The sequence below is a fragment of the Ostrea edulis genome, chromosome 7 (assembly GCF_947568905.1).
Source record: "Ostrea edulis chromosome 7, xbOstEdul1.1, whole genome shotgun sequence".
Taxonomy (NCBI): domain Eukaryota; kingdom Metazoa; phylum Mollusca; class Bivalvia; order Ostreida; family Ostreidae; genus Ostrea; species Ostrea edulis.
This window is the reverse complement of record NC_079170.1, coordinates 53,802,700-53,827,159: the sequence shown is the minus strand read 5'-3', so window position 1 is coordinate 53,827,159 and position 24,460 is coordinate 53,802,700. Positions and strand designations below refer to the sequence as shown.

The 24,460-nt window shown below is 33.8% G+C and overlaps 1 protein-coding gene across 1 annotated transcript; it reads right to left on the bottom strand.

The window, feature by feature from the left end:
• On the bottom strand, window positions 1-24,201 carry LOC125654867 (universal stress protein Sll1388-like). The gene is made up of 4 exons (XM_048884973.2): window positions 23,339-24,201; window positions 5,548-5,643; window positions 727-833; window positions 1-596 (listed from the first exon to the last, which is right to left on the bottom strand). The coding sequence occupies exons 1-4, from the start codon at window positions 23,478-23,480 to the stop codon at window positions 390-392; spliced, it is 552 nt and encodes a 183-aa protein (XP_048740930.2). The 5' UTR covers window positions 23,481-24,201; the 3' UTR covers window positions 1-389.
• Window positions 24,202-24,460: the final 259 nt, after the last annotated feature.

The following is a 24,460-nucleotide window of genomic DNA, read 5'->3' as shown; positions in this document are numbered from 1 at the left end:
TTATTTGCTGTAGCACTTTATCTATGTTGATGATTAAATGAATTAAGATAAACAACAGAATTATAAAAAACAGTTACAGCTTTAGTATTGAAACGCATAAACTGGTACCCTGTTGATCTCGCTTCTCTCATGCAATCAGCGGGGAACCAGTTTATGAAACGCATTGATCTTGTGTCTTGCGGTGAATAATTAATTCGTCACCAAACTAGCTCGATTTCAGAATTAATATTTTCAAAACAATTTTGCCTATTCTGTATATCAGTAAAGTCACCCTTATGACTTATAACAAAATAGTAGTGCAAGAATGTCGGCATGGTATCAGATGACGTCAGTTAAAGGACTGATGACGACACTCTAGTACGGGAATTATGCAATGGTGTCATATGACGTCAGTTAAAGGATTGATGACGACACACTAGTACTGGAATGTCGGCGTGGTGAATCAGGTAATCACTGACACTACCTAGAAGTGTCCTGCGGATTTTCCCGTGTCCCCGACTCCCAGTCACTATCATTGTAGCATCCACCTCCTTTGCTACATTGATTATTCCTTCGCCGGGCTTCGGGGCATGTGTGCTTCTGACACTCCCATTGATCTGTGAGAATAAATCATTATTAAACGGCCATGAAATAGATATTCCAAATCGTTATCTGTACTTACTGTACACATACCATAATATTATTATTACAAAATGTACACAATAAAATGATTAGAAAACAACTTACTCCTAGTTGTCTTAAAATTTTCGCAAATGTTTGAAGTTTTCTCTGTATCTTTTCTATCTGGTGACGGAATATTGTTTGGAAAGCGTCAATGTCCTCTGTGTTGGGTGCTTAAATTTAGACAATTCATTTTATTTCAAATTAATCACCGTTATTGCAAGTTCAAAAGCACAAACTTTAACTTAGGCACAGGAAGTATTTAGGTCAACATATACGTCATCATATTAAAGTGCAAATAGTAAGTTTCACCCTTTTTAAAACTAATTAATTTTGGTGACAAACTTCCATTTTATTTTTACCATGTTCCTAATCATTGTTGAATCCATCACGAGTCAGATAAAATATTCATACGATGATTTTAATGTATAAAAATCAACTGTACATCAACATTCCGATTATATAGTATTCTACCATGGTTAGTGCAAAGATTAAAGGAATGCTGAGGTCATTATTCTGCGATACACTTTCATACGTGATAACAGATGATGAGAATGTTGATACACATGTCACCTACACTTCGTGCATTGCTATTACAACAATAACGTCGATAACTAATCATTCAAAGTAATATATGCTGCAGAAATGACTGAAGAATATTTGTCATTCAATATGAATCAATTTGCATTCCGAGATTGATACACAAGTAAACAATCATGCATCTAATGTAACTTGGTACAATTTACGCTTCATAATCCGCGAAGTGGATTATAAGAAGCGAAAACTGCACCAAGTTACATTAGATCGTATAACATAGGACAAAATTAGCTTCATTCCTTATAATTTGATGTAGAAAGACAAAACTACACTGTCCAAGTCTTCATTTATACAAAAAAGTAAACAATATCTGAGAAATAGAAATCACTTCCACTGCGCAAGGTGTCACTTAGCAACAGACTGAAGAAGCGTCGAACGAGAAAATCGCCATCTTGGTTCTATGTATAACCGGAGCATGTACATTATTATTCAAATAATTTGAAAACGCAAGGCGATGTTTTCAACGAATCCTGATAATAGAAGATACATTTTGTCTATTAACAATAATAACTTTCATTCATATGTCGATTTGATATATCCCTGTGAGCTCGAAATAAAGGACACCACAGAGTTGTCCACTTCTGCTTCACACTTAGATATTTTAATGAAAGTAGACATTAACGGCAAACTGACAACTCAACTGTATGACAAACGGGATGATTTCAGCTTCTCCATCGTCAACTTCCCATATTTATGTAGCAATATTCCATTATCACCTGCATATGGTGTTTATATATCTCAACTGATTTGATATGCAAGAGCTTGTTCTACGTATAGTCAGTTTTTAAATCGAGGTAAGCTACAGACAAACAAGTTGATGGTACAGGGTTTCAACAGTTTCGATTGAAGTCAGCATTTCGCAAATTCTATGGTCGTTATAACGATCTAGTTCGTCAATACCACCTCGCATTGGGTCAAATGCTGTCGGACGTGTTTCATACCGATTGTTAAGCCGTTCTTGGCACACTGCTTTTGACTGCGGATAACTCCGTTTACCTGATCAGGATATAGGGCTGCACGGCGGGTGTGACCGGTCAACAGGGGGTGCTTACTCCTCCTAGGCACATGATCCCACCTCTGGTGTGTCCAGGGGACCGTGTTTGCCCAACTATCTATTTTGTATTGCTCATAGGAGTTATGAGATTGATCACTGTTCGTTATCTTCACCTTGCATGTGTACACTACATATGTAGGCTTAATGTTTACTGCGCAGCGCAAGATCAAGTGTTGAGACGCTCCAACAGAAAGTACCAGAGAGTTGTTTATTCTTTTTTTTATAAATCTAAACCTGACATCACTCAAAATACGTCATGCATCAGAAAATGCTACATGAATTGCCGTTTCTTTACATTATGTAAGTTTTAAACTAAATTAAAACTTACCATTACCATTACATATGCAGCATTGTCGCGTATTGAATCCGACACAGAAAAATGTAAACAATTCACAAAATGCGATCCACATGTCATCGATTTGACTTGACGTCACGTCATCTAGTATATGTACATTTTGTAATACATGACGCATTATATACTTTGATAGGGGGACCAAGCAATCCTCCAAGTGAAAATATATCTCATAATGAAACAGCAAAGTTGCAAGTACTTATTATATCATTATTTTGCAAAATTAATGATGTTGTATCAGAATTAGTATCCAACAAGTTTTTACCGTTAATATTTTGTGTAATTATAAGTAAAAAAATAAATATGTACGCCTTGTCGAACGTCGAGAGAAAAAAAGTATTTCATTCTGCACGGTTTGTTCTGTTGATTTTCTCTTTCATAGAAGGACTACAAATTAACGGTGCTACAAAAAAAAAAGTAGTGCCGTTTTGGGGTTGTCAAGGAGGCGTGTCTTCATACCAAGTTACATTATACAATATAAACTAAAAACTTTCAGTGTTTTCAGCCAATCAAATTGCGTGTTAGAAGTAAAATTAAATTATTTCAAAATAGAACTAGTGCACCATATTTCTCACCTTTTTCGTTAGCAAAATACATTTTGGCCTATCTGTTTTGGAAACTGTTATGACGTCAGGAAGTGACATAACTCGTAGCTAAATATAGTAAAAGTAAACGAATCGCTGTATATTTCTGAGCGATTGTAGAATAGAAATTAAGTTCTTGTTTTCGTGGATGATGCAGGATATCGTCCTCGGTCTCAAAATGGTGTTTGAAATATAAAAGCCTCGGCTTTATATTTCAAAACAACATTTCTCGACCTCGGAGATTATCCTGCAATATCCACAAAACGCGAACTTTATTTTTTAATGGTCACACATCGAAGAAGTAATATTTAATCACAACTTCATTAAGTTCTATTCTAACTTAAATTTTGGTAAACAGAGATATCAAAGACAAATAAATCCTTTGTGTGACGTAAAACGGTTTGTAATTCCCAAGCGGTGATAAGCAATCACTTCTAATGCATCAAATGACCACCTCTCATTCACATTATCAGTCATTCCAATCGGCAATTATTTATTCACGATCCCCACATCACTTGCGGGATTAAGCCCAATCAATCACGCCGACTTCTAACATGATGATATCTATCTTTTCTACGTTTCATAAGTGATTGGAAACTGCACGAATAATTTCATGATTGCATAGTTTACCAAGACATATTGGAGATTTTTAACTGCATACCAATATGATGAAATTCAAATCATCCCAAGAATAACATGATCGTCATGAACAAATGATACGTCATAATAGCCTATTAGTTAATAAGTATAATCAAGGTGGCGAATCACGTGACTTTGACATGATCAATTAAACAAAAATTTCGACAAAAGTCAACACAAGGGAAAATTCAAACGAGTAAGTATCATCTTTATCAATAACGAATTGTTACATATTTCATATCAACATTTGAAGACTTTTCCCATGAAGAAATCTCTAAAATGGTAGTTCTACGTACAAAAACTTTTTGACCCCCCCAAAAAATGCCAATGTTCTCTGCTTTTATCACACGTATAACTATCATTTCAGTATAGCTTTGTTCCTGGGGAAATTTTTTATATATTGATATAAGTTATGTGACAATTCGTTATTGAGAAAGGTTTTCCTCGTTTGAATGACTTAAGTCGATTCCGCATTGTTCTCGTTATAAGCAAAAGATGTGGCGACCATTCCCTATTTAAAACTGAGTTACTTTGGTCTAACTATCATTCAGAGTGCATTGCCCTTCCAAACAGATGTTTTAATAACGGAGTGATCTAGATCTCGCAGCAAGATCGTTGAATGTATTTGTTAACTTGCACTTTCTGACAATTCTGCAAATGGTTGAATAGTGATGACCCACTTGAATTGCCAATTGATCTCGATAGCTTACCTGCTTCCCTCATTCCAATAATCTGCCATTAGATTGCATTTGAAACTTTCAAAGGACCTATAATTTCGATGTGTAAGAAAATTCTCGGGCAACAGAGTGGACAATAGACAATTGAATACAGATATCTTGTATAAAAAGTACAAACTGAATTTCATTCCTGAATTCAAAATTATTGCTGTTTTCAAAAATTGTATAAAGGAGTAGCTTAATTTGTTGTTGAAATACCTTTTTTCATGTGTATATGCTAGTTATTGGGAAACTTAGTCTCGGCTGAATATTTGACTGACGCCTTCACCGAATTTCGGAACAGTCCTTCATAACTCATGTCTGGAAATTTACATTCAGTTTCGATCGGTTCTAGCAACTGATGTGCACTTAGGTGACACTGCTGTTCGCTTCAAATAAGTTAGTTGACTAGTAAAACAAATGTGTATCACTATTAATGCTGCATTACTTACCTTCTAAGTAATAAACTATCACTAAAGTTTCCGTTCAAATGATGACATCCATGGCGCAATATTTTATCTCCTGAAACTGAGGAGTTCCTATAGTTTGTTTATTAAATTAGAAATATAAAAGTAGGTATGTGGAGATACAATGTATTAGTAACTAGATTAAACAGACTATACGAACACTTCAATTTCAGGAGATAAAATATTGTGCCATGAACGGAAAATTTAGTGCCTATTTTCATACTGGGATGTTCATACCTAGATGGTAAGCAATGCAAAATCAATAGTGATAGAGCGTTAGTTCAATAGTCAAATTACTTATCTGAAGCGAACAGCAGTGTCATCCAAGTGCACATTAATTGCTAGAACCGGCCGAAACTGAAAGTTTATACATGAATTATGAAAGACTGCTCAGAGATTCGGTGAAGGCGTCAGTCCAAATATTCAGTCAAGCCGAATCTCAGCCGAGATGATGGGAAACTATGTCTAGCATCCTTACTTTGCAGCCATTGGGCGGATGTGAAGATTTCACTCATCTCTACGGCGTAAACAAGGATAACAACGTCTTCAGGACGGTGGCATTTAGCAGCATACCCTGTTCAATATATTATTGACATAAACACAGAATGAACACAATATGAGTTAGATAGACACATTTACACATAGCATATATTAAATAAGTTTATTTCCCTTTAAAATAAGAGGTAACTCTATTGGAGAGGTAACTCTATTGGAGAGGTAACTCTATTGGTTGAAAACCTGTTTATAGCTACAAACCTCGAATAAAAGCGACGAAAATAACGCGGCTCTGGTGGTATGCAGGGGACATAACTATGAGTTGTATCATCGCAAAATGACGTGAGTGTAGCGTCTTGGAACAAGCAGTGTTTTTCTCTTTTTTTGGGGGGGGGGGGGTATCAATGCATGTACTTTAAAGCATCATAAGACAATGTTTCTTTTATATGCAGTTCTCAAAGCCTTGGGCATACTATGTATTTGAACCTACATGTAATTTTGCACTTTACTGTGCTACATCCAACGGTAGTCCCATCAACAAATTGATAATCGGTTTATTTCCTATTTAGGAAGACGACATTCAAGTTGCTAGGCTTGATAGGGCAATGTCCCAAGAGAAATATGACATCTGCAGCAAAATAAGTTCGCGAATAGAAGTTAATGATTTTTGAACAGATGTTAAAGAAACACGATTCCGATTCAGATTCTTCACCTTTACAATACATTTTGATTACTAGTAATACTGCACGTTTATGAAATATTTAGGTTTATGTGGGTTTTTTTATTTCCTTTTCGTCGACGGTCCACCAGCAAGCTATTTATGAGAATAAACTTTGAAAAACCCAATACCCCAGAAGTATTCAAATAATTAACTAATTTCACGAAAAAAAAATTCTTGAATTTGAAAGAGTTAAGAGTCGATTAGTCATGTAGAATCAATATTTATTTCTATACAAGATCATAGATGATTTTTATAGTCTAATATGACATCCTTATAAATACGCATTTCTATCAATATTCCATACAGATAAGTAGATAGATAGATAGATAGATAGATAGATTACAAAATAATTAAATGTATCCATGTAGTACTTATCCTAATGCAGCCCACGGGCAGTCGGAGTGGACCTTCCAAAACAAACATTTGATATGCACTGAGTGAAACATTTTACATGAGATTTTAAAACCGAATATCCAGTCAATAGTCAGGAAGGGGGGGGAGGGGAGAGATATTTTGAATATTTGCGTACAAATGGTACGATGTCATGTAATTATGTCGCAGAATTTGATTAGACATATTTCAGCCCTGAATATTTGATTCCAATATAACTTATTTTCAAAAAAGTCAATAAAAGTATTAATTTGAATGAAATTAAAATCAACATGTATTAATTTCGTTGTGTGTTTGAATTAGGTTGCTATCTCAACATTGATTTTGATTATCTATTGCTACAAAATCCCGGCCTAATTAGAGGTCCCCCCCTCGACCCCAATTTCCTGTGTATTTCAGTAAATGACACTACTTGTGTATAAAGATTAGCACCCACCCCACCTTGGGAACTCCAGGTAAATAACACCTATGCTAAAAAGACGATGCCTACCACGTGGTTGTCAATATGGTAGCTTCTACATTTTGATAAGCAACTCTTTACATAAGTTTATGCCAAAAAAGTAGAATTTATTTGTTGTGCTAATTGAATTTCAAGACCTTAACGACTGGGATGCTCGGGTACATCCACCCATCCATCCAGAGAGAGAGAGAGAGAGAGAGAGAGAGAGAGAGAGAGAGAGAGAGAGAGTCTGCATGTTTGCAAAGGGACTGTCTTCAAAACTGTGATAGTATGTAATCAAAGTACTTAAAGTACTCGTGGGAGTTGAACATTGTGGAAATTCAGTTAGAACAGACAGCACTGGAAGGGGAGGGGAATAAATGACTGAATATTATCATGATTTTAGATACAAATCAACTGTTGTTGTTTTTCAAAGCGTTACAACAGCAAACATGGATAATGGAAGGCCCATGGACCACAACGATCCTCGAGTAACTGAAGTCGTGTTGTTGTTTTCTAGAATTTCACCCCTTTATATTCTCATGAAAAATGTGACCACATATTATGGCCCAAACATTCAAATCAATATGGTTATCAATGCCTTGCATTTATGAAGAAGTTTTTCCCCTGTATATATACATTCAAGTTTAATCCTAGTTATAGCTAATTCTAAGGAGATTCATTACTTGAAAAGGTAGTCCAATATGCTAAACTGTCACCTGAGTATACTACAGTCCTGTAGAGGATCAATGGAATGGAAAATAATTGTATAATAACTCAAAATAAATGAAATGCAAAAAAATTAAAAATTGTCGGGCATCGGAAATGCGCAAGCTGAGTTGCGCAAGGAATGGGCATAGAGGGAACCGGCAGAAAAGTTTTCAAGAATTATCAAGCAGGGAGCAAAATTTTGCGTACATAAATTTCAGCCGACTTAAATCCTTTGTGACCTTGACCTTTAACCCTTGACCAAAGTCAATAGGCTTCTTTGTCTCATCAAGGGCGATAATCCATCTAAGTTTAATTGAGATCCTATAATTTGTTAAAACATTATAGTGCCAAAAACAAAATTTTCTCCAAATTTCAGTCTATTTATAGCCAGTGACCTTGACCTTTGACCTAGTGACCCCAGAATCGATAGACTTCCTCATCTTACTGAGGGTGACAATCCATCTAAGTTTGAATGAGATCATATAATTTGCTCAAGAGCTATGGTGCGGAAATGAAATGTGGATGCGTGCCCGCCTGCCCGCCCAAAGGCACTTCATCAGATCATAAGCCGAGTTCGACTTCATCGCAACTCCGCTAAAAATGAAACACTAGTCAAATAATGTTATTTATTGCCAAGGTATTTGGGATATTATACTGTGGCTCAAACAGGGGGTGAATGAACCTGACAGTATGGAAAGCATATAGTGGAATCAGACTTGTGATGCTGGAAATCTATAGTGATTAATAAACTATACATGTACAAGATCCATAACTATTTTTTTTTTCAGTTTGTGAGGGAGAATCCTCATGTCTCTTTCATCAGTAGACAAATAAACAATGTGTTTTGACCAGAGCAATTTCCAATCCTTTTTGCAGCATAAATTCAACATTGTGGCAACTGGGTTAAACTTTGATAGTGAAGTAATACATGGCAGCACCTTATCCCATGCTCTTAAAATTTCTGTTTGACACACACTCATGACATCCACTCAAACATTAGAGAGTGCAGCAAAATCCCATTGTAATAGGGGATTCAAAATGGATAACTGGTACAAAATATGGTACATACTATTAAAAAAGGATAATGAATTTGACATATTGATGTCTTGGAAAAGGAAATTCTGACATCGGAGCTCTAAGCGTTTTCAAACATTGTCATTTGATAAAAGTGTTCTACATTTTTAAAAATAGAGATTAATATGTCTTTACATACATAGGTGAGAAAGTTTCCATTATTCCTAGTCGAGACATACCATGTATGCGCAAAAAATTCATAAACAAATATCACACTACTCACGTAGAAAATGTGGACCTTACCGTCATCAAGCGCAGCGAAACACGCCATTTCGAGATTATAGTCGACGAAAGCTCGGTAACAGTAATGAATAAGGTACACTCATTTTGTATCTATTTTGTGACTTTCTTTATTAAAAGGAACAGTTCTCTAATGTGTAACGTGCAATTACTACGTAATTCAATAACTTGAAGCATGAAGCAGTTTCACTTTGCCACCGGATATAAGAAATTTTATTTCGTATTCCGATCCCAATCGAAAGTTGTTGACTGGGAATGACGTGTTTTAATTCAATCTACATGTAACATCAAGCATCTTTTATATCACATTAAAAAAAATCCCAAATATATACACATACACAATGTTGTAGAGTTATTTCTTGTAAATTTTCTGAGGTTTCGCACCATATTCGATATTTCGCGCCACGGTGTCAATAGGGCTTGTGTGCAGTTGTCGTTCGTTTCCCTATCAATGTTTATAGGTGACGCTGCGCTACAAACGACAATTTTCAACCTTATCTTTTATTTTTCTATGTCTATTAGTATCAATTTGATCGAAATCTTGTATTCAAATTGATTTGAATACAATATCATTGCATTTATTTACATGTCAATTATCAAAATTAGATTAATTCAGAAAAGTTACATGGATTATTTAATGGCGGATGTTTATAAAAGTTTATGTTGATTTACCTAGGAGTAAATCAGCTGACACAGAACCCCCACTGACGACCACTATACAAATCAATACAAATTACTGCGCAGAAAAGTGCGTGATGACCCAGGGAGATTGAACATAGTTCAACTCCCAAAAACTCGGACACACAGGTAAACAAGAAGTAGTATTACGCAAGCTCAAGATCACACTGCACAACAGATTAGCGAGACAAGGAAAGTCAGTCACAGACACAGTTAAAATCTAACATTTTATTAGAATACATTTACATGTAACAGTGAGATGTACAATTTCCAACGAATGAAATGATATGCGTAATGAATGTAAATTGAATATTTAGGTTTTTTTCGCAAGTGAATTCATTAATTCATCAAATATTATCGTATTTGCATAAATAAAAGAAAAAGCTACAGTGTATGTATTTGCCATTTCTAACAAATAAAAGGATATGTAACAAGATTGTGTTAAGCTTAACTTTCAATATTCTTACAATGATAATGAAAGGGGGGTGTCTCCAACCTTAATCTGACCACATTTTGGGTGATGTTCACAGAGAAGCCATACTGCTTCAAAGGGACTTTTCCTCGTAAAACCCATGCACGAGTATTTCAAAACTCGGATCCTCGGTTAGACAGGAAGTATTTCGCAACCATAGATCCACACTATTTACAACATAAGAAGATGACTAAGAAAATTTTAACATTAAATTTATCACTAAAACGTACATCTTCCAACAAATAATCCGATATGCAAGATGAATGTTCTAAACAAAAACGGGAAGATTCAAGTAGAATTTAAAAATTTACGTTTCATTTTACAAACGACTTTCTCAATTCATCAAATACATGTACACATGTATTATAATTTATTGAAGACCGAGTTTTTGTTAAGATCAATGATCTTATTTTAAAATTTCAATACTCAATATATATATATATATATATATATATATATATATATATATATATGTATGTATCAAACAAAGACACATGTTCCATCAATTTTAGTCCCAGTTTAATGTATTCACCATGGTTTCGCTTTCCAACGAATAAAACATGATCATACATGAATTCCAATGCCCAAGTATTATTTTACAAATAGAAGTATTTTTATTTGATCTTATCATGACTTTTCGCGCAATGATCATCAAGGAAACATCTATTATAATAAGTTTCAGAATTGGGTTTTAGATTTATTTTTACCATTAACACATTCATTAAATACTGTAATATGAAATACTGATTTTTCCTAAAATCGATGCAATCATTTCTTTTATTTTTTTTTTATTTTGAAATTCAATTAAATGAAATGTATGCAGAAGAAAGATACTTGTCCATGCACGTGCAATTTACATGTTTAATCTCAGCTGACTAGAAAACTACACTGTAAGCCCCAATCTGACAGGAAAGACAGAACTGTCAAGGTATAGGTCTCTTCGACATGTTATCTAATATTTTCTAAACTCTAGTTTCAAATTAATTTCTATTAAAACGATGTTTATAAATACCGATTAACTTTCCCGTGATCATCACTGACAATACGAAACCAAAATCTCTGAAGTAAATTATGTTTCACAATGTCGATTATACGGATAATGCACGTATATATTCGTTCTGAAATACTGCGAAAATTTTAACTCACAAACATACATGAATAAGATTTAAATTGTACTTTTCAATTGATTCTATCCATTGGAAGTAACTGTCATTGGGGACAAGATACAGACCTGTTATCAACTGTGCAAATACAGGTACTTAACTCCGCCGCGGTGTAAACATGGTCCCGCGAAGCCCCGCTATGCAAAACAGCGACGGTGTTATGCGGAAAGGATTAACTTTCCGTCGCGGTGACGCGGTAAATAAGGGATCCGCGTTGGCTGTACTGTATAACATAGCATCAGTAAGTGTATATATAACATAGCATCAGTAAGTGTATATATAACACAGCATCAGTAAGTGTGTACATAATATAATATCAGTAAGTGTATATATAACATAGCATCAGTAAGTGTATATATAACATAACATCAGTAAGTGTATATATAACATAACATCAGTAAGTGTATATATAACATAGCATCAGTAAGTGTATATATAACATAACATCAGTAAGTGTATATATAACATAACATCAGTAAGTCTATATATAACATAGCATCAGTAAGTGTATATATAACATAGCATCAGTAAGTGTATATATAACATAACATCAGTAAGTGTATATATAACATAGCATCAGTAAGTGTATATATAATATAACATCAGTAAGTGTATATATAACACAGCATCAGTAAGTGTATATATAACATAGCATCAGTAAGTGTATATATAACATAACATCAGTAAGTGTATATATAACATAGCATCAGTAAGTGTATATATAACATAACATCAGTAAGTGTATACATAACATAGCATCAGTAAGTGTATATATAACATAACATCAGTAAGTGTATATATAACATAGCATCAGTAAGTGTATATATAACATAACATCAGTAAGTGTATACATAACATAGCATCAGTAAGTGTATATATAACATAACATCAGTAAGTGTATATATAACATAGCATCAGTAAGTGTATATATAACATAACATCAGTAAGTGTATATATAACATAGCATCAGTAAGTGTATATATAACACAGCATCAGTAAGTGTATATATAACATAACATCAGTAAGTGTATATATAACACAGCATCAGTAAGTGTATATATAACATAGCATCAGTAAGTGTATATATAACATAGCATCAGTAAGTGTATATATAACATAACATCAGTAAGTGTATATATAACATAGCATCAGTAAGTGTATATATAACACAGCATCAGTAAGTGTATATATAACATAGCATTAGTAAGTGTATATATAACATAGCATCAGTAAGTGTATATATAGTATAACATCAGTACGTGTATATATAACATAGCATCAGTAAGTGTATATATAACATAGCATCAGTAAGTGTATATATAACATAGCATCAGTAAGTGTATACATAACATAGCATCAGTAAGTGTATACATAACATAGCATCAGTAAGTGTATACATAATATAACATCAGTTAGTGTATATATAACACAACATCAGTAAGTGTATATATAACACAGCATCAGTAAGTGTATATATAATATAACATCAGTAAGTGTATACATAACATAGCATCAGTAAGTGTATATATAACATAGCATCAGTAATTGTATATATAACATAACATCAGTAAGTGTATACATAACATAACATCAGTAAGTGTATATATAACACAGCATCAGTAAGTGTATACATAACATAGCATCAGTAAGTGTATATATAACATAACATCAGTAAGTGTATACATAACATAGCATCAGTAAGTGTATACATAACATAACATCAGTAAGTGTATATATAATATAACATCAGTAAGTGTATATATAACATAACATCAGTAAGTGTATACATAATATAACATCAGTAAGTGTATATATAACATAGCATCAGTAAGTGTATACATAACATAGCATCAGTAAGTGTATACATAACATAGCATCAGTAAGTGTATATATAACATAGCATCAGTAAGTGTATATATAACATAGCATCAGTAAGTGTATACATAATATAACATCAGTAAGTGTATATATAATATAATATCAGTAAGTGTATACATAACATAACATCAGTAAGTGTATATATAACATAGCATCAGTAAGTGTATATATAACATAGCATCAGTAAGTGTATATATAACATAGCATCAGTAAGTGTATATACAACATAGCATCAGTAAGTGTATATACAACATAGCATCAGTAAGTGTATACATAATATAACATCAGTTAGTGTATATATAACATAGCATCAGTTAGTGTATATATAACACAACATCAGTTAGTGTAAATATAACACAACATCAGTAAGTGTATATATAACATAGCATCAGTAAGTGTATATATAACATACCATCAGTAAGTGTATATATAACATAGCATCAGTAAGTGTATATATAACATAGCATCAGTAAGTGTATATATAACATAGCATCAGTAAGTGTATACATAACATAGCATCAGTAAGTGTATACATAACATAGCATCAGTAAGTGTATACATAATATAACATCAGTTAGTGTATATATAACACAACATCAGTAAGTGTATATATAACATAGCATCAGTAAGTGTATATATAATATAACATCAGTAAGTGTATATATAACATAGCATCAGTAAGTGTATATATAACATAGCATCAGTAAGTGTATACATAACATAGCATCAGTAAGTGTATACATAATATAACATCAGTTAGTGTATATATAACATAGCATCAGTTAGTGTATATATAACACAACATCAGTTAGTGTATATATAACACAACATCAGTAAGTGTATATATAACACAACATCAGTTAGTGTATATATAACACAACATCAGTAAGTGTATATATAACACAGCATCAGTAAGTGTATATATAACATAGCATCAGTAAGTGTATATATAACACAGCATCAGTAAGTGTATATATAACACAGCATCAGTAAGTGTATATATAGCATAACATCAGTAAGTGTATATATAACATAGCATCAGTAAGTGTATATATAACATAACATCAATAAGTGTATACATAACATAGCATCAGTAAGTGTATACATAACATAGCATTAGTAAGTGTATACATAACATAGCATTAGTAAGTGTATACATAACATAGCATTAGTAAGTGTATATATAGCATAACATCAGTAAGTGTATATATAACATAACATCAGTAAGTGTATATATAACATAGCATCAGTAAGTGTATATATAACACAGCATTATTAAGTGTATATATAACATAACATCAGTAAGTGTATATATAACATAGCATCAGTAAGTGTATATATAACATAGCATCAGTAAGTGTATATATAACATAACATCAATAAGTGTATACATAACATAGCACCAGTAAGTGTATATATAACATAGCATCAGTAAGTGTATATATAACATAGCATCAGTAATTGTATATATAACATAACATCAATAAGTGTATACATAACATAGCATCAGTAAGTGTATACATAACATAGCATTAGTAAGTGTATATATAACATAACATCAGTAAGTGTATATATAACATAACATCAATAAGTGTATATATAACATAGCATCAGTAAGTGTATATATAATATAACATCAGTAAGTGTATATATAGCATAACATCAGTAAGTGTATATATAACATAGCATCAGTAAGTGTATATATAACACAGCATTAGTAAGTGTATATATAACATAACATCAGTAAGTGTATATATAACACAGCATCACTAAGTGTATATATAACATAACATCAGTAAGTGTATATATAACACAGCATTAGTAAGTGTATATATAACATAACATCAGTAAGTGTATATATAACACAGCATTAGTAAGTGTATATATAACATAACATCAGTAAGTGTATATATAACATAGCATCAGTAAGTGTATACATAACATAACATCAGTAAGTGAATACATAATATAACATCAGTAAGTGTATATATAACACAGCATCACTAAGTGTATATATAACATAGCATCAGTAAGTGTATATATAACATAGCATCAGTAAGTGTATATATAACATAACATCAGTAAGTGTTTATATAACATAGCATCAGTAAGTGTATATATAATATAACATCAGTAAGTGTATATATAACATAGCATCAGTAAGTGTATATATAATATAACATCAGTAAGTGTATATATAGCATAACATCAGTAAGTGTATATATAACATAGCATCAGTAAGTGTATATATAACACAGCATCAGTAAGTGTATATATAACATAGCATCAGTAAGTTTATATATAACATAGCATCAGTAAGTGTATATATAACATAACATCACTAAGTGTATATATAACATAGCATCAGTAAGTGTATATATAACATAGCATCAGTAAGTGTATATATAACATAGCATCAGTAAGTGTATATATAACATAGCATCAGTAAGTGTATATATAACACAGCATCAGTAAGTGTATATATAACACAGCATCAGTAAGTGTATATATAACATAACATCAATAAGTGTATACATACATAACATCAGTAAGTGTATATACAACATACCATCAGTAAGTGTATATATAATAGCATCAGTAAGGGTATATATATCATCAGTAACTCTATATAATATAACATCAGTAAGTGTTTATATAACATAGCATCAGTAAGTGTATATATAACACAGCATCAGTAAGTGTGTACATACCATAACATCAGTAAGAGTATATATAACACAGCATCAGTAAGTGTATATATAACACAGCATCAGTAAGTGTATATACAACATAACATCAGTAAGTGTATATATAACATAACATCAGTAAGTGTATACATAACATAACATCAGTAAGTGTATACATAACATAACATCAGTAAGTGTATATACAACATAGCTTCAGTAAGTGTATATATAATAGCATCAGTAAGGGTATATATATCATCAGTAACTCTATATAATATAACATCAGTAAGTGTATATGTAACATAACATCAATAACTCTATATAATATAACATCAGTAAGTGTATATATAACATAACATCAGTAAGTGTATATATAACATAGCACCAGTAGGTATATTTGTAACATACCATTAGTAAGTGGATATGTAATATAGCATCAGTATGTGTATATATGAAATAGCATTTTCAGTATGAAAACCAAATTTTTGACATCTTGGTTTTTCATTTAGAAGTGCATAGTTAAAAGGTTCAGCATATAAAAGTAACTTACAATATTTCTAAATTGACAAGGATTGATTGATTGATTGATTGAAGTACCACAAATTTAGACCTACATGTATGATTTGCGCTCAGGGTCATAGTCGTGAGGGTTATTTATCGTGCCAACGCCTCCATTTTAAAGGTCATATCCGAAAGACACGTGATTCTTACTTCTAAATGCCAAACGTTCGGCGAGGAGCAATCACGACCTATTTTAACGTCTTATGTTTCACGCAACCATGGCAAGACCGGGACTAGAGCTCACGACCTCCTGGTTACGAAACGAACGCTCTATCACTGAGCTACATCGACAGTTGACAGTGAAGTATATTTACCAAATATATATATACAACATAACTTACATGTATTTGTTTTGTTGTAAAACGTGATTTTGATAGCTTTTGAAAATAAGGAGACGGTTGGATGACTCCGAACTTTTAAAGACGAGTATTTCCATATTTGAATAGTACAAGGAAAAATAACTACATTTATTCATATAGGAGCCTTTTCTGACCCGAGAAGCTGCAGATATTAGATTATCATTATTTCACAGCTTATGGTCCTCATTCAGATGAACATCGTGATAAACATTTGTACCCACTGTGGTGTACTCCAATATATTTATTGCATCTCACCGTATGGAAGACATACAACGAAAAATGGTTGTTTAGTTGTTTGTTTTATGTCCCATCGAGAGTTTTTCACTCATGTTGAGACGACACCAGCAGAAAAGCACCACATTTAGACCTATGTTTGGCGCTTACGGCCGTAGCAGTGAGGGTTCTTTAACGTGTCAACACTTTCCACGACACGGGACCTTCATGTTAAGGTCATATTCGAAAGACCTGTGATTCTCAATTCTAAATACCGGGCGTTTGGCGAAGGAGCAATCACTACCTATGTTTACGTCTTAGGTTTGACACGGCCAGGGCACGAGCGGAGCTCGAACTCTCGACGTCCCGATTACGGAGTCAATGTTCTACCACTGAGCTCTAGGGACTGGTCAATGAAAAATGTAATGATAATATAAAATAACCATGTGCAAATATATAACAAGGCCGTTAGCATTAATGAGTATATGGAAGCTGATGGATTTCAGGGACAATTATGAAGTCACTGTTCGGTTTAAATGTTCGAGATCTCCGTTTTTTCCTTCTATCGGAGTGAATCTACTATAGCCTTCTGTACCCTAGGCATGTTCAAAAATGGACAAATAAGGCTGGAAGGACATAAATACACCGGAAATGTCCCCGTGCAATTCCATCTGTGTACGATCAGCGTGGTATGCCCATCTGAATGATCCCATTAACGTAACATTAAGTTATCATTTGTTTTGTGTAGTTTCGATCTGTGTTGCACAAAATTTCCATTTGTATAATTTTTCTTAATGAATCTGCATTCTACGTGCTTTTTATCAGTTTTTCATTGCTTTCCTAATGTTTGAATTCTTTTTTCCTATAGTGCATCTTTGACCGTTTGCATTATTTCTACAATAGTATATAGACCGTGTATGTAATCTCAGAATTGCTATGACCGAAGATTGTCAAAACATGAAATTGCGATGGAAAAAAAATCAAGGATGAATTCAAACCAAAGGTCAAGAAATATAAATGGCCATAAGGAAAGTAAAGATTATTCATAATATTACACAAGAAAAAGGAGAAAATGTAAAATTTGATCAATATTACAGTCTACACGGAAAGTAATGGAATAGACATGGAAAATTTGGGATACAAATGAAAATTTATGCGATACAAATAAAATAAAACGGACGGAAGAGAACCTGTCGGTGACTGAAAGTTACTGAATATCCCCTGAAACATGGGTTTATCATTCAGTAGCCATTTACTGACCATTCAGTCGCCATTCACTTATCATTCAGTAGAATCATAAAATGTCATAGTCCATTTGCAAACATACGAATTTGTCTTTAATACGCATAAAGCATAATACTTGACAAGTACACTTATACAGGCCAGAGAAAGGAGGGGGTTCAAGGCAAAAGCATCACCTTGTGTAGAGGGAGGAGCGGGGGTCAAGGCTAAGCATCTCCTCGTGCAGAGAGAGGAGGGGATTCAAGGCAAAAGCATCTCATCTTGCAGAGAGAGGAGGGGGTTCAAGGCAAAAGCATCTCATCTTGCAGAGAGAGGAGGGGGTTCAAGGCAAAAGCATCTCATCTTGCAGAGAGAGGAGGGGGTTCAAGGCAAAAGCATCTCATCTTGCAGAGAGAGGAGGGGGTTCAAGGCAAAGCATCTCCTCGTGTAATATAAGATATATACAGTGTACTTGAGTCATATGCATATCTCTACGTTACAATTTTAATGCTTTTAAGACGCTTGATATTTAATACGAGATAAAGGTATCGATTAACACTGGGCTCAAACATTAGCTCAGTCACAGGTACAGACATTAGCTCAGTCACAGGTACAGAAATTAGCTCAGTCACAGGTACATACATTATCTCAGTCACAGGTATATACAAACATTAGATCAGTCACAGGTATATACAGACATTAGCTCAGTCACAGGTATATACAGACATTAGCTCAGTCACAGGTACAGAAATTAGCTCAGTCACAGGTACATACATTATCTCAGTCACATGTATATACAAACATTAGATCAGTCACAGGTATATACAGACATTAGCTCAGTCACAGGTATATACAGACATTAGCTCAGTCACAGGTACAGATATTAGCTCAGTCACAGGTACATACATTAGCTCAGTCACAGGTATATACAAACATTAGATCAGTCACAGGTATATACAGACATTAGCTCAGTCACAGGTATATACAGACATTAGCTCAGTCACAGGTACAGACATTAGCTCAGTCACAGGTACAGACATTAGATCAGTCACATGTATATACAAACATTAGCTCAATCACAGGTATATACAGACATTAGCTGAATCACAGGTACAGACAGTAGCTCAGTCACAGGTATATACAGACATTAGCTCAGTCACAGGTACAGACATTAACTCAGTCACAGGTATATACAGACATTAGCTCAGTCACAGGTATATACAAACATTAGCTCAGTCACAGGTATATACAGACATTAGCTCAGTCACAGGTATATACAAACATTAGCTCAGTCACAGGTATATACAAACATTAGCTCAGCCACAGGTATATACAGACATTAGCTCAGCCACAGGTATATACAGACATTAGCTCAGTCACAGGTACAGACATTAGCTCAATCACAGGTACAGACATTAGATCAGTCATAGATATATACAGACATTAGCTCAGTCACAGGTATATACAAACATTAGCTCAGTCACAGGTATATACAAACATTAGCTCAGTCACAGGTATATACAAACATTAGCTCAGCCACAGGTATATACAGACATTAGCTCAGCCACAGGTATATACAGCCATTAGCTCAGTCACAGGTACAGACATTAGATCAGTCACAGGTATATACAAACATTAGCTCAGTCACAGGTACAGACATTAGATCAGCCACAGGTATATACAGACATTAGCTCAATCACAGGTAAAGACATTAGCTCAGTCACAGAAACAGACATTAGCTCAGTCACAGGTATATACAGACATTAGCTCAGCCACAGGTATATACAGACATTAGCTCAGTCACAGGTACAGACATTAGCTCAGTCACAGGTACAGACATTAGCTCAGTCACAGGTATATACAGACATTAGCTCAGCCACAGGTATATACAAACATTAGCTCAGTCACAGGTATATACAAACATTAGATCAGTCACGGGTATATACAAACATTAGCTCAGTCACAGGTACAAACATTAGATCAGTCACAGGTATATACAGACATTAGCTCAGTCACAGGTACAGACATTAGCTCAATCACAGGTACAGACATTAGATCAGTCACAGGTATATACAGACATTAGCTCAGTCACAGGTATATACAAACATTAGCTCAGTCACAGGTATATACAAACATTAGATCAGTCACGGGTATATACAAACATTAGCTCAGCCACAGGTATATACAAATATTAGTTCAGTCACAGGTATATACAGACATTAGCTCAATCACAGGTAAAGACATTAGCTCAGTCACAGGTACAGACATTAGCTCAATCACAGGTACAGACATTAGATCAGTCACAGGTATATACAGACATTAGATCAGTCACAGGTATATACAGACATTAGCTCAATCACAGGTACAGACATTACATTAGATCAGTCACAGGTATATACAGACATTAGCTCAGTCACAGGTATATACAAACATTAGCTCAGTCACAGGTATATACAAACATTAGATCAGTCACGGATATATACAAACATTAGCTCAGCCACAGGTATATACAAATATTAGTTCAGTCACAGGTATATACAGACATTAGCTCAATCACAGGTAAAGACATTAGCTCAGTCACAGGTACAGACATTAGATCAGTCACAGGTACAGACATTAGCTCAGTCACAGGTATATACAGACATTAGATCAGTCACAGGTATATACAGACATTAGCTCAGTCACAGGTATATACAAACATTAGATCAGTCACAGGTATATACAGACATTAGCTCAGCCACAGGTATATACAGACATTAGCTCAGTCACAGGTACAGACATTAGCTCAGTCACAGGTATATACAAACATTAGCTCAGTCACAGGTATATACAAACATTAGATCAGTCACAGGTATATACAAACATTAGATCAGTCACAGGTATATACAAACATTAGATCAGTCACAGGTATATACAAACATTAGATCAGTCACAGATATATACAAACATTAGCTCAGTCACAGGTACAGACATTAGCTCAGTCAAAGGTATATACAGACATTAGCTCAGTCACAGGTTTATACATTAGATCAGTCACAGATACAGACATTAGCTCAGTCACATTTATATACAAACATTACTACAGTCATAGGTACATACAATTACTCAATACAAATGAAAGAAACAAACAAGAACAAAGAAACAACATTAAAGAAGATCGTCAATGAAAGAATAATCCAAATGGTTTCCCATAAAGTGCGATTTCCGTGAGTTTGCTGGTTATCCAATCTGTCGGATTACAATCACGTTAGGTGTAGTTTAAGTACAGACAAGTATCTATGATACAAACATGGTGTTATTAATCTACATAGAACCATTCTAGAAGGCTGCTAATGCAGATTTTACAAAAATGTGCCTCATATCATAATCATTACACGGTCTACATAGATATTACTGTAAAAATAATACACAAGAAATGTCAAATAATGTACGAAAGGAAGAAAAGAATTCAAATATTTGTAAAACAATGAAACGCTGATCATGAAAGCATGTGGAGTGCAGATTAATTAAGAAAAATAAATCATGCAAATGGAATTTATGCAACACAAATAGAGATAACACAAAACAAATGAAACCGTAATGTCAGATTTGTGGAGCATGTCATTATGATCATACATAGATGGCTCTGGGGGAAATTTCCGGTAAATCTAATGTCCTTCGAGTCTTATTTTCGCATGTTCTGGGCACGATACAGGGGATTTTGATAGACAGTTGTCAGCAGAAATGCCAACTTCTCTTTATAAGATTCTGTGAAAAATTTTCAAGAGCACGCAAAACTTTACCCGGCACTATGCAGTGCTGCTGCGTGTATCTCAAGCTACTTTAACAGACTTGACCTTTATTCATACAATGGCTGACATTAACAGCTGCCACATGTTCAACGAGCACTTTAGGCAATTGTGTATATCTGAATATTCGTTAAACGTCGTCTTACTTTTAGTCTGACACACCAAAACTATTTCCAATGTTTCACTTTGTGTTTTATTACGTACTGCGTATCATGAAGAGATTTATCACGAACTTGAATAGTTTTACTGTAATCTGACTTCACGCACGCGTACAGTCATATTGCTTTTACATGTTTAGTTTAACGCATTGTTCCAAGTGCAACATGTCTAAAGTAGCAAAATAATCGAGAAAAATGCATTCATGATATTTTTTTCTATACACACAAAATACCATTAAACTGTAAATATTACGCGGCCTGAAGCAGAATGCAAATCCCATTTTCTGTGCATCGCATGTCACAATGATATGGTAAATATTTGATTAAAACAATTTCTGATGATGTAACATTCTGTAAATCGATATACAAAATTGAAATGATTTCATATCATATTACTTAATTATACGAGGAAAAAGTTGTTTCATAGAGGAAATATAAGACATAAGAAAATGAAGCTAATTCATCAGCTCAGTTTTCATCTATAGCATCTAAATTTTAGATATGGCCAATGTTGATAACTGTGGTATGCACATTTCAAATTTAATATATTACTCTTATCAATTGAGCATAAAGAATTGTTCATAAAGAAGCATGCATAAAAATATCATAAAACCCCCATTTATCCCCATGGTTATATCAATTGAAATATTCAATTCAGTGTTTTTAACATATTAAGTAAGTACATGTAATATCACCAGTGAACAACTTTCAAGTTATGATTCAATATACTGTAAATTCACTTATATTTCGCGACTTTTAATTCCATGTTCATGCTTTGTTGTATATGTATTTATCAGCAAAACAATTTTCGCAAACGTTTCCTTATTTTCGCGATTCAAAAGAACCTTATTTTCGCGATTCAAAAGAACCTTATTTTCGCGATTCAAAAAGAACCTTATTTTCCTGTCAAGGACACCTCAAATGAATGGTGATTAGCGGTATGACTTTTAACAACAAACTTAAAGACGTTTCACCATTATTTTCTCGATATAGAGTATTGCTATAGTAATGAAATACTCACATTTAAGGGCGTCTATTGCTATTTCACTGCCATCCATTGCGAATATGACGACATTTCCCTTCGTGTGAATTGTTCCGCTGGTCAGTTGCATCTCTTCACCCTGACTGTCTTTGGTGACATTTTTCGCAGGACACTCCGCCATTGCAGACGACTACGTCTCTTATTTCTCGCTTTAAGCGACTCGTACAGTTCCTGATTACAAGTAAGCACTTCTCTTATCAAACTTTCAGGTTAGATTCTCTGAGCCATATGAAGCCAATAAAATCTGTTGGCTTTGCTGATCTGACGATCGATCCAATATCTAATGTCATCATATGAGTCTGTTCGCTTGTGTTGAATCTGCCAGAGTACAGTTCGACCTAACTCCTCCCTACTTTGGTGGAAGAAAAAACAAAAATAACGACAGCTAATTACTGATTACATCAGTAAATTCATTAGTCCTCCTAGGATTTTTGCTTAGCCAAAAATGAATGGTATTCCCTGATCACGCCACGCTAATCATTGCGCTCTGCATGCTACAGAATGGAAGAGGTTTAAACTGGAGATGAATAGGAAGTGTCCTAATATTCCAAATGTTTCTTTTATTCTCATCATCGTAATTTGTAAGGTCGTCATTGCAAGTACATTAGTATTCTCCGACACATGGAGGGATAGGTTTTTAACTGATGGTTGCTGTGACAGTTCCAAATTAATGACTACAAATCTAAAGTATTGATATATATTGCTGTCAGTTGAGAGGGAAATACGAGATACTAGGTCGTGTGTTCGACATTTTTTATTTTTTCAGCCTAAAACAATACTTTCTATAGAATATAATTCGGAAATCATATGAATATATCTGTCTTTTTAATCTAATCGCAAATTTGTCAACGCTAAGCAATCATGGGAGGGACACATATAAAGTACAGTATTTATTATAAAACTAATTCTTACACTGTTTTGCAGGGTAATTGATGTAAGAAACCCGGCGTTATACTGGTTCCTGTGGAGTTCGGACTGGTGATTATCAATGGGCAGCTGATAGCTAAGGTGATATACTATTAGCATATTATGAAGGACAGATTGTATTACATTAATGTTGCAATAGTTCATAAATATTTAAATATACTACGAGCTCAAATA

Coding starts and splice junctions, on each gene's coding strand:
- LOC125654867 (XM_048884973.2), bottom strand. CDS start 23,480: ATGGCGGAGTGTCCTGCGAAAAATGTCACCAAAGACAGTCAGGGTGAA. Junction 834..5,547: donor ATCCGCCCAATGGCTGCAAA/GTAAGGATGCTA, acceptor TCTAAATTTAAG/CACCCAACACAGAGGACATT. Junction 597..726: donor AAATTTTAAGACAACTAGGA/GTAAGTTGTTTT, acceptor TTATTCTCACAG/ATCAATGGGAGTGTCAGAAG.